Source organism: Lathyrus oleraceus, chromosome 2, assembly GCF_024323335.1.
Source record: "Lathyrus oleraceus cultivar Zhongwan6 chromosome 2, CAAS_Psat_ZW6_1.0, whole genome shotgun sequence".
Taxonomy (NCBI): Eukaryota; Viridiplantae; Streptophyta; class Magnoliopsida; order Fabales; family Fabaceae; genus Lathyrus; species Lathyrus oleraceus.
The window spans coordinates 263896202-263907397 of record NC_066580.1 but is presented as its reverse complement, the minus strand read 5'-3'; the positions used below and the strand labels follow the sequence as shown (position 1 = coordinate 263907397).

General features: G+C 38.8%; 1 protein-coding gene across 1 annotated transcript; it reads right to left on the bottom strand.

Moving 5' to 3' along the window:
- Nucleotides 1-7460: 7460 nt before the first annotated feature.
- LOC127122823 (uncharacterized) lies at nucleotides 7461-9353 on the bottom strand. The gene has a single exon (XM_051053103.1). It carries the CDS (start codon nucleotides 9351-9353, stop codon nucleotides 7461-7463), a length of 1893 nt encoding a protein of 630 aa, XP_050909060.1.
- Nucleotides 9354-11196: the final 1843 nt, after the last annotated feature.

Genomic DNA, 11196 nt, shown 5'->3' with positions numbered 1-11196 from the left:
ACTAGTGTCTCACCATGGGGAGCTTCAGTATTATTAGTAAGGAAGAAGGATGGTAGTGTGAGGTTGTGTATTGATTATCTCTAGTTAAATAAAGTTACCATTAAGAACAAGTATCCTCTGCCCAGGATAGACGACTTGTTAGATCAGTTGAAAGGAGCTTGCGTGTTCACGAAGATTGATCTACGATCAGGCTATCATCAAATAAGATTTAAGAGTTCGAATGTACCAAAGACCGTATTTAGAACCCGATATGGCCATTATGAGTTCCTTGTAATGCCGTTTGGTGTGATGAATGCCCCTTCTGTTTTCATGGACTGTGTGAATCGGATATTTCAACCTTACTTGGACCAGTTCGTGGTGATCTTTATTGATGACATTCTTATTTATTCTCGTACTCCTCAAGAGCACGGAGAACACCTAAGAATTTTTCTATAAGTACTGCAAGAGAATAAACTTTTTGCCAAGTTAAGTAAGTGTGAATTTTGGATGAACGAAGTGAAGTTCCTTGGTCATGTAATATAGAGAGGAGGAGTATCAGTGGATCCATCTAAAGTTGAAGCAGTTATTAATTGGGAAAGACCGAAGAATTCTTCTGAAGTCAGAAGTTTCTTGGGTTTGGCAGGTTACTATCGAAGGTTTATGAAGGGGTTTTCGCATATGGCATTACCAATGACTAGACTTACCCGAAAGGAAATTTATTTTAAATAGGAAATTTGAATGTTACTTCTAACCTAAGGGAAGAGACCCGACGAGGACAAATGATAGATGAGAAGTTGCATGAGATGTCGACTCAACCCGGTTTCGCTTAGTCATCGGATGGAGTCATTCTGTTTAATCAAAGGATTTGTGTTCCGAATGATGTCGAGCTGAAAGGAAAAGTTTTGGAGGAAGCTCACAAGGGGTGTTTACTATACATCCAGATTCGTCAAAGATGTATCAAGACTTGAAGAAAGACTATTGGTGGCCTAGAATGAAAAGGGATATTGCAGAGTATGTGTCAGAATGCATAGTATACCAGTAGGTAAAGATTGAACATCAGAAGCCAGGTGGTTTATTACGACCTTTAGAGATTCCAGTTTGGAAATGGGATAGTATTTCAATGGATCTTGTGTTAGGGTTACCTTGGACCCAAGGTGGTTATGATTCAATTTGGGTGATTGTGGATCGGTTGACTAAGTCCCCGCACTTCTTGGCCTTGAAGACTACTTACAAGGAAAGTCATCTTGCACGGTTGTTCATTTCAGAAATTGTTAGACTACACGGTGTTCCAACTAGCATTGTGTCCGATAGAGACCCCAAGTTTACTTCGAGATTTTGGAAAGCACTCCAGCAAGCTATGGGATCGAGATTGTGTTTAGGTACTTCTAATCATCCTCAAATGGATGGTCAGACTGAACAGACGATTCAGACACTAGAAGATATGTTAAGAGCTTATGTACTTGGAAGTGGAGGGAATTGGAAGGAGCATTTACCATTGATTGAATTCACATATAACAATAGTTATCATGCCAGTATTAGGATAGCTCCTTATGAAGCCTTGTATGGACTGAAAAGTAGGACACCTTTATGCTGGACGAAAGTGGGTGAAGAAAGGATCTTAGGACCGGAGACCATTCAAGAGACTACCGAAAATATAAGGATGGTCCGTGTTAAGATGAAGAATGCACAAGATCGTCAAAAGAGTTATGTGGATCACTTGAGAAGACCATTCAAATTTGATGAAGGTGATCATGTGTTTTTGAAGGTGACTCCGAGGTTGAGACTGGAAGGGTCGTTTAAGTCACAGAAGCTAAGTCAGAGATATATAGCGTCATACCAGATTATAGAAAGGATTAGATAAGTAGCCTACAAATTAGCTTTACCACCTTCTCTATCAGAAATGCATGACGTCTTTCACGCATCTAAACATCGAAAGTTCATTCCAGATTCTCTCCAGCCTATCCTTCCAGATTCAATAGAAGTAGAAGCAGATCTGACTTTCGAACCTCTACCAAGTCGCATTGCAGGACGAGAAGTTAAGGTATTAAGGAATAAGGAGATTCCTCTTGTTAAGGTTCAGTGGGATGAATCACATCCAGGAGATGCTACCTGGGAACTGGAGTCAGAAATGCGAGAAGCTTACCCTCACCTATTTCAGGTAATATTTAAATTCGAGGACGGATTTTATTTAAGGGGGGGGGGATGTAATACCCTGTATTTTCTTAAATACCAAAATTCCTATTAATTGAGGTCAATGAGTTCCTATGTGCTCTAAAAGTTGTCAATTTGGATAAATAGAGTAAATAGTGAGTTCAGTTGACTTAATTAATATTAATTAGGACTGACCTTTTATTAATTGGGATATTTTGATAACACTAATAATTGGTCAATACGTCTGGTAGAAAAAATATTACAAGATTAGTGCCACTTGAGATATTTGCTGCTACTAGAAACCACACAAATAATCATGGCCACTTGCTAGTGACTTTTGACTCACTCGCCACCATATGTTATAACATATTTGCCCTGTGTATATCTCTCAGTAGATCCACCAGAAGAAAAGGAAAGGATAGAAAGAAAGAAGTAGCTCAAGGGAAAGGTAGAAGAAGAGAAACAAGGCTAATGGAGAAGAAAAAGAAGAAGAAGAAAGCTTGGAACCAACACCATCATCTTCATCCTCGTCTCATCTTCAACAACTTTTCCTCTTCCATTCTTGAGGTGGGCTCTTGTTGATTTCCATGGATACGTGGTTAATCTGTTCTTATGATTGTTATGATTACATGATTTATTGTGATTGTGGTTAGATGGTTGATTATGGTTATGACCTTGAAATCCTTGTGGTTATGAACTAGTTATATATGTGTATATAAGCTTGTAGTGTAATGGGTTGGTTGGAAGAAGTAGTGCGTGTTTTGTTGGAAATGGTTTAACAGAGGAAGTGGTGTTCTATGAAATGGAAAAGTGAAAATGTGAGTGAACCAATCGATTGGTCCTTGCAACCAATCGATTGCACAACCCTTTTGTTTTGCAGAAAATGTGATTTTGACAGGACCAATCAATTGATAGTGCATTACAATCGATTACACAAACTTTCTGTTTATGAACAGTGGAAAATTTTAGTTAGCCAATCGATTGACACTCAGGATCAATTGATTGATCCTCGACAAACTTTGAAAAACAGAAATGTGAGAGGAACCAATCGATTGGGCCTTCCTAACCAATCGATTGACTTATGTTAAAAACTTCAAAATCCATTTCTTAAGTGTTTCTAAATGCATTCTTCTATCCATTAATCATTTGTGATGTTATGCTTATGTTGAATACATGCTAATGGTAAAAATTACATAATGAATCTAGTAAGTTAACCTAGGATTGGTATTAGGTCATGTGTGAGGTTTATAACTTAGATAACATTAAATGACGATATTTATTCGTATGAAGCTTATGTGGAGGTCGTGGACGAATTGTCGTCATGATTGAGAATGAGACGCATTGTATGGAACATGCCATGTTATTGTCTGTGTATTGTGGTGAATGAAGTCACATGTGATTGATGGATTTTGTTATGGTTCGTGGACCCGATGAATTATGGAACCGATCATGTATTCAGAATGTGTGTTTTCTTTGATGGTGCACGTCTCTATTTGGTATGCTTAGATGAGTAAGCATTGGGATGTGAGACCGATGATTCGAGCCTCAATTGGGTTTGAGCCCTCATACGGGTGACGGTCGCTTGAATTGGGGATTAAGCCTTATAGAGGACCCAATATCCACCACGAAAGTCGAATCATACGAGCATGCATGAACCGGGCCTGGCTTAGACGTAAGTCCGTTCGGGGATTGATGTGTCGTGATCTGAATAATGATTGTGGTTGAGTTATGAGAACTCAGGTGCATGTTGCCATACATTGTGAGTTAGTTTTCCCATCACTTAAGTCTTAGTTCCCTTGTTGACTTGAGTTGAATATGAGTTGAATATTGATTAGGAAATCCTGTAGAGCCGAGTGGACCCATAAGATAGGGAACCCACTTAGATTATTATCTCACCCCATGTTGTTGATTATTTTTCAGGTAGTCCTAAGCAGATGAAGGGTAAGGACAAGATAGGGTGATGTCTTACTTACCTGATGGTTGATGGCTACTCCGTTGTGCATATATTTTGAGATCATTGTTTAATGATCTAGATCAGTAGTTTTATGTTGGGAACTTTTGTGTATATTTTGTGCCATGTTGTATTTATTTTGGGCATGTCTATGTATGTGTACATCGTGCCGCTAGGCGCTTATGTGTTCAGTACCAGTTTTACACTATGTATAATATGTATTCTAGACATATATTATATGTGGGTGTTACATTCTTTCTTTAACACATACAACCCTCATGTTTAACCAGGGGCATGGTAGTCTTCAGTTATTTTATACTTGCATTCAAATTTCAGAAGGAGAATATTAGATCAAGTGATCAATCATATCATATCCCTCTCAAGAAGATGGGATCACAAATTCAAATGGTTATCCCTTACCAACAAAATGAGTGAGATAGTCACGACCCGTACGATAAATCAAGAAAGCAGTGTCATAGGATTTGCTCCAAAAGAAAAGACGAAATAAGAAAAATCAAATGAAAAATCAAAAGCTCGCTAAGTCAAGAACTTGAAAACAAGATTGACTTAGGAAAAAATTAGGGCATCCCTGTGGGCGGACGACCCAGAGGACCATCCCAGGCAAAAATCAGGGAAAGCAAAATAAAAGAGACAAGAGGATCAATTCTAAAATCCTCGGCAAGAGTAAATCTCTGTGACTGCAAACAAAAGCAGAAGGCGAGTGATTATCACTCCAAACTCTCATTAGGTTCCTTAACCATCTCTAATATTATCCAAAATCCTTTTCTGAAAGATGGATGGTTATTCTAAGCTAACTGAACATAGGAATGGAGAACATCACGAAGAATGGGTGGGTTAGAATAGGTTTTGAGCCTTATATCCTTTCTTTCTAAAACCGTGAACCAGGCCATGTTACAATCCTCAAAAGACCTAATTGAAGTAGGGCTTATTTTGGAAGCATACTATGGTAACATCGCGTTAAGATGACTCCTAAAGATTTTCTTGTCATTCGTATTGATATTGATATGGAATTCTAATTAATGATTCGTTCACTAGATGTCACAATATTAGTGAACACACTTGAGTTTTCAAAACTTGCATGATCATGACATTTCAATTATCATTTTCGAAATAAGCATTTTACATTCGAACCGTTAGTGGACATCAAGGAAACAAATTCCTGGTATCCCATAGCTCAGATCTCTTCAAGAGTCCGTCAATCTGGGGAAACCACGTTGAGATTCTACAAATCTCTCTAAATCAGCCAGACAGGGGCATAGTTACTTCAAGGCTCATATTGGGGCAGGCCACCCTAAAAGCATGAGAAGTCAATCATTCCCAAAAAGGTTAGTCGAGGGGATACAATTTCAAGATACAGTTTCATGAGTGGTTTTGAGAATATCCCAAGCATCTTTAGCCACCTCACAATTGTTCACCAGTCTGAAGATGTTCTTATCAATCCCATTGAATATAGCATTCAATGCTTTAGAGTTTCCAAGAGATAGTTCATCTTCCTCCTTGGTCCATTCTTCCTCAGGCTTCTTATCAGTTGTAACTTTTCCATCCTTAGTAATGTAAGGATGTTCCCAGCCTATTAGAACAGCTTTCCAAGTCTTATTGTCCTAAGATTTCAAGAAGGCTACCATCCGAGGTTTCCAGTAATCATAGTTAGATCCATCCAGAATTGGTGGTCTATTTACAGATCCTCTGTCTCTGTCCATAGTACCATAAAGTAACGTCCCAAGATCTCACCTAGAACCAGAGTAGGATGCCTACTCTGATACCAATTGAAATTTTGGTATCAGATATGAGATGTCGAAGGTAATGTCACGACACTAATATCTGAACAACAAGTAAAATATGAACAGAATAAAAACCAGGAAACAATTGAAAAATGAAACAAGCAATTGTTAACCCAGTTCGGTGTAAACACACCTACGTCTGGGGGCTACCAAGCCAGGAAGGAAATCCACTAAACAGAATTAGTTCAAAGACTCTCGGTAAACAACTTCAAGTTACAGTATTTTCACCTAATCTCTACCCGTGTGATTTCTATCTAAGAACTCTTAGACATGAGACCTTACTCACTCCCCCTCAATCACAACAGTGATACTAGAACAAATACCAAAAAGAAAGAAGACACACTTCAAGGACACACACTTGATCTTGCTTAAAAGCTTCAATCAAGTAAACAAATACACTCGTACTTCAAAGCTTAGAGTGGACAAATTATAACTCAAAAACTCAGTCCAATTCACACATCAACAAGATGGATGAATGGCTCACAATTCACAAACGCACATAAGACTAAAACCCTAATACTCACTCACTTCGTGGTTCGTGTTTTCTATATCTAAAACAGGGTTTACATAGTCTTTAAATAGAAGCTTTCTAAATGGGCTTGGGCAGCATGAAACCCTAATTCTATTTGTTGCGTATTCCCTAAGAAATAGCAGTGAATCATTCCTTTTCGGGAAACAGAATATTCTGGCTTTAAATAGAATTACTCCTTGAATAATGCATGCAATCTCCACATAAGCACACAAAGACTGGCATGAAAAGCGCAACAACAAAATACATAACATTCAGACTGAATGTTCTGTATGCACATGTCGTAACATCGGGTCTGACTTCTTGAATAAATCCAGCACAACCATATCAAAAAACCTACAGAAAGCTGATATCACATGTCAAGACTACAAGCGTGACATCTTGTGATAACACTAAGTTTTACCAAAATTGATGCCAATTCATAGAACCAACAAACTCCCCCTTTGGCAAATTTTGGCTAAAACTAACAACAGATCACACGTTCACAAGAAATCAATCAGAGCATCAGTTCAGCAGCAGAAGAAAACATACACACATCACTAGCAAAAATAACAACTAGTAAACACACAAGCACTTGCACATACAACACTAGCAAGAATCAACTAGAAAACATCATGACACATAAGTGCTTGTACTCTCCCTCAAGTCCATGCAACTTCCCATAACACAACAGCTCCCCCTTAAGCCAGTCCACAACAAGCAACAACCATACTGCTTCACACAAACAGAACACAGAGAATTCTCCCCCTGTACCAAACAAATAAACACCAGAATTCTCCCATTGTATCAGACAAGCAGAGCAACAACAATACTACAGAGCTAAGCTAAGATACTCAGCTACATCTACAACTACTTCTCCCCCTTTTTAGCTAAAATACACAAAATAAATGTCTATCTAGTCATTAACAGAAATACCAGAAGTGAAAGAGTTACATCACCAAGTACATACACAGCTGTAAGAATTCTGAGAAACAAACCAAAAAACACTAAGAAATCCACCAAAAAACCAAGAAACCCATCAAAACAAGAGGGACCAAAGTCAAGAGAGCTACTCAGTAGAGCTTGAGTTTGCAGCCTCTTCAGCAGCACCAGAAGCAGAATTGCCACTCGCATCATCATTGTTAGCAGACCTCTCACTAGAGGTGTGGGCTTCAGCTTCTTCTTCATGGATGACATTAGCATGTTCAACATTTTCACCCTCAGCCTGCTCTAAGCTTTCAATCAAGGCTTCCAAAGATTGTTTTCTAGTTGTGGCTACCCTAATCCCTTCACCTAGCTCTTTGCATGTCTCCTTAAGCTCAGCAATTGCTCCAACTTTTGAGACTGGCCTCCTCATGGCAGATGTCATGACAATATCCTCGACATGACTGCCTTCAAAGAGTTTGTAGTGCACAGACAGAGTTGGTTTTCTCCTACTAGGTAAATCATTTGAGCACAGAATACCAGGATGTTGATTCAAGATAATTCCACAGATCATAGAGGGAAAAGCAATTGGCAGCTTAACTGCATTAGTAGTTGCGTGCTTGATGATTTGATCAAACATATATCTACCATAGTCAAATTTCACTTTTGTCCCAACAGCAAAAATAAACCTCCCAAGAGTATTAGCAATGGTGGAGATATGGTTGGTAGGGACCCAGTTAGCAACTCCTATTTTATGCAGGATAGCGTACTTGATAGTCAACTTCCCAGCAGGAAGATGCTTTTTAAAAGGCCAAACTTTTACCTGCTTAGCTATAATCTCCCTACAGACCTGATTGTCTGTAACCTCTAATTCTCCTGCACCCTCATTATTTCTGCCTAGAAAATTATTAATAATAGTAGGAGAGAATATTATACACTTACCCCTCACATACACCTTGCAGAACTCCTTGTTGTTCTTATCAGAAATATCCTCGGGAATATTAACAATAAATTCCTTGACTAAACCTTCGTAGCATTGAGAGAACCCAGCAACAGTCTTCAAAATCCCAGCAACTTGTATCAGGTCCATGACCTCCTTGACATCAGCAACATCTTTTCCCAATTCCCTTTCCACAGCTACCCTTCTCTGAGTCACAAATTTCCACTTAGCAGCTCCATCTTCAAGATGGAGGGAGATGTTATCCAAATGAACAGCAGGTACTTTAACAGGAGACTTTCTAACAGTAGTTTTCTTCACAGGCGAGATGTCAGGGACATCTTCCTCAACATCCTCTTCAGGCTCAGAATCATCTCTGACCTTCCTCTTCTTTATTTCAACCTTGCTCCATGGTTTGGAAGGACCAATGACAGCAGTCTTCTTAGCTTCAATAGCTGACATAAGTTCAGCCACAGATTTTCCTTTACGAGTCTTCATGCGTTTAGCCACACTTGGCTTTATGTGATGAATCAAGCTTTCCTCTTGATCATCAGAGCTACCATCCTCTAGATTAATCACAACATTTGCATCATCATGCTTCTCAGAGTGAGAAGCATTAGCCATGTTAGAGGCCACAAATTTCCCTTTGTCAGACACGGTTTGCCCTATAGAGTGTAACCCTTCAGCAGCCAAGGCCTTTTCAGAACTGGAGGAATCATCACCCTTACCACTAGGTTGTTCAACCTCAGGAGGGGGATACATTTGAGCAAGGGGAGTAGAAACCCCCTTCACAGAGTGGCCTTCATTAAGAATTCTAGTAACTATGTCTCTTATAACACGATCAGTATAGTGTGTTCCTTCCTTATACTTAGTGACAGGAGTTGAACCTGACGGAATACTAGAGGGATTACCTTGATTGGAACATGCAGAAGCGGAGGCATCAATGGATATGGGTTGGTTCAAATCAATGTCCGCGGCGGGAATAACAAAGAGAGGAGCAACATCCAGAATCTCATCATCAGGGACGCCCATGGGAGAAACACTAAATTTTGGAGTAGACTTAGTATTTTTAGAAGTAGATGTATCTTGATGTTGTGACATTTTGGAGTTTTTCTGGAAAAAGTAAGGTTGCCCTAGCAGAGGTTTGTGGAGAAGGAAAAGGAAGATGGAATAGTTGGATTAGGTAATGGGGTTATGGGGGTAGCGTGTGAAGATGGAATAGATGGTATTTCCAATACAAGGTAATGATTTACCATAATGGGGGCACTTTATTTTAGGAAAATAGACTATAATTTAAGTACTTTTTCCACTCTATATTAATTGCTACAAATTTTCATAAATGAAAATCCCTAATCTCCCTCTCAGGAATTCAAATTGATTTGCATCCAATGCCTTTGTAAAAATATCAGCTAACTGCATCTCAGTAGCAACATGCTGTAAGGCTGCAATCTTATCCTCCACAAGTTCTCTAATAAAATGGTGACAGATATCAATATGTTTGGTCCTGATGTGCTGAATAGGGTTATTTGAGATGTTTATAGCACTCAGGTTGTCACAGTACAATGTCATGACATCTTGTGTGACATTGTATTCAGTCAGCATTTGTTTCATCCACACCAGTTGAGAACAAATACTTCCAGCTTCTATGTATTCAGCTTCGGTAGTAGACAGAGAAACGCAATTTTTCTTCTTACTAAACCATGATATTAGATTGTTCCCCAAGAAGAAACATCCTTCTGATGTACTTTTCCTATCATCAGCACTTCCAGCCCAATCAGCATCACAATATCCAGACAACATAGAATCAGATCCATGAGTGTATAGCATCCCATAGTCATAAGTGCCATTGACATATTTCAGGATCCTTTTCACTTGGTTTATATGGCTCACCTTTGGTTCAGCTTGATATCTAGCACATACACCTACAGCAAAAGCAATGTCAGGTCTGCTTTCTATAAGATATAGCAGACTCCCTATCATACTTCTGTAGAGACTTTGATCCACACTGACACCATTTTCATCTTTAGACAACTTCAGATGAGTAGGAGCAGGTGTCCTCTTGTGGCTTGCATTCTCCATGCCAAACTTCTTAACTATATTCTTGACATATTTACTTTGAGATAGAAAGATAGAATCTTCCATCTGCTTGACTTGCAGGCCAAGAAAATAAGTTAGTTCTCCAACAAGACTCATCTCAAATTCAGACTGCATTTGTTCAACAAAATGTTGAACCATCTTACTTGACATCCTGTAGCGGGGTATTCGTTACCATTAGAGATATTGACTAAATCCAAGGTAAACCATACAAGTCGAGTCACCACCGCACTTCTATTTATCCAAAGGAATGGTTAGAAAGCGAACAAAAACCTAAAAGTTTTATTGAATCAAAAACTAGTAAAAATGTCAGAGATCTGGGTAAGGGGGTTGGTTATGCAATGGGAAGGTTTTAAGCACCCAAAACATCCTAGGTACTCCTAGGGAGCCCTTTTCACACTTGTTGTAAGGTTGGTATTTTGTGAAAATTTATTTGTGCAAACATGATTGAAGAGATGAGAAAATAATGTACAAATTTATTTACATTTTGTGTTTGAATGGATAAACCCATTACCTACGTACCATCTTAAGAAAGATTAGGATCAAAACCTCGTAGTTCGGGGTAAAAATCTCAAAATGAGTTGGTGAATTAATTGGTCCAAAAGCCTTAAGGTCTTTTGTTATCCAAGGGAGAAAACTCAACCTAAAACCACAAATCCACCATGTGAGGATAGCTTCAACATGCTAGTGAAGGGTTAACCCTATAATAAGCATGGAAGACTCATTGTCCATCACTAAGGATATAGGTGAGTATTACATCTACCTCAAGGATAACTCAAACCTAATAGCTAAAGGTTATGAAAAAAAGTTTTGATAAGAAAGTGGCCATTGAAACCACAAAAGTATTTGA

Excerpts from the sequence above, each read along its gene's own strand:
- LOC127122823 (XM_051053103.1), bottom strand. The coding sequence starts at position 9,353 with ATGTCACAACATCAAGATACATCTACTTCTAAAAATACTAAGTCTACT.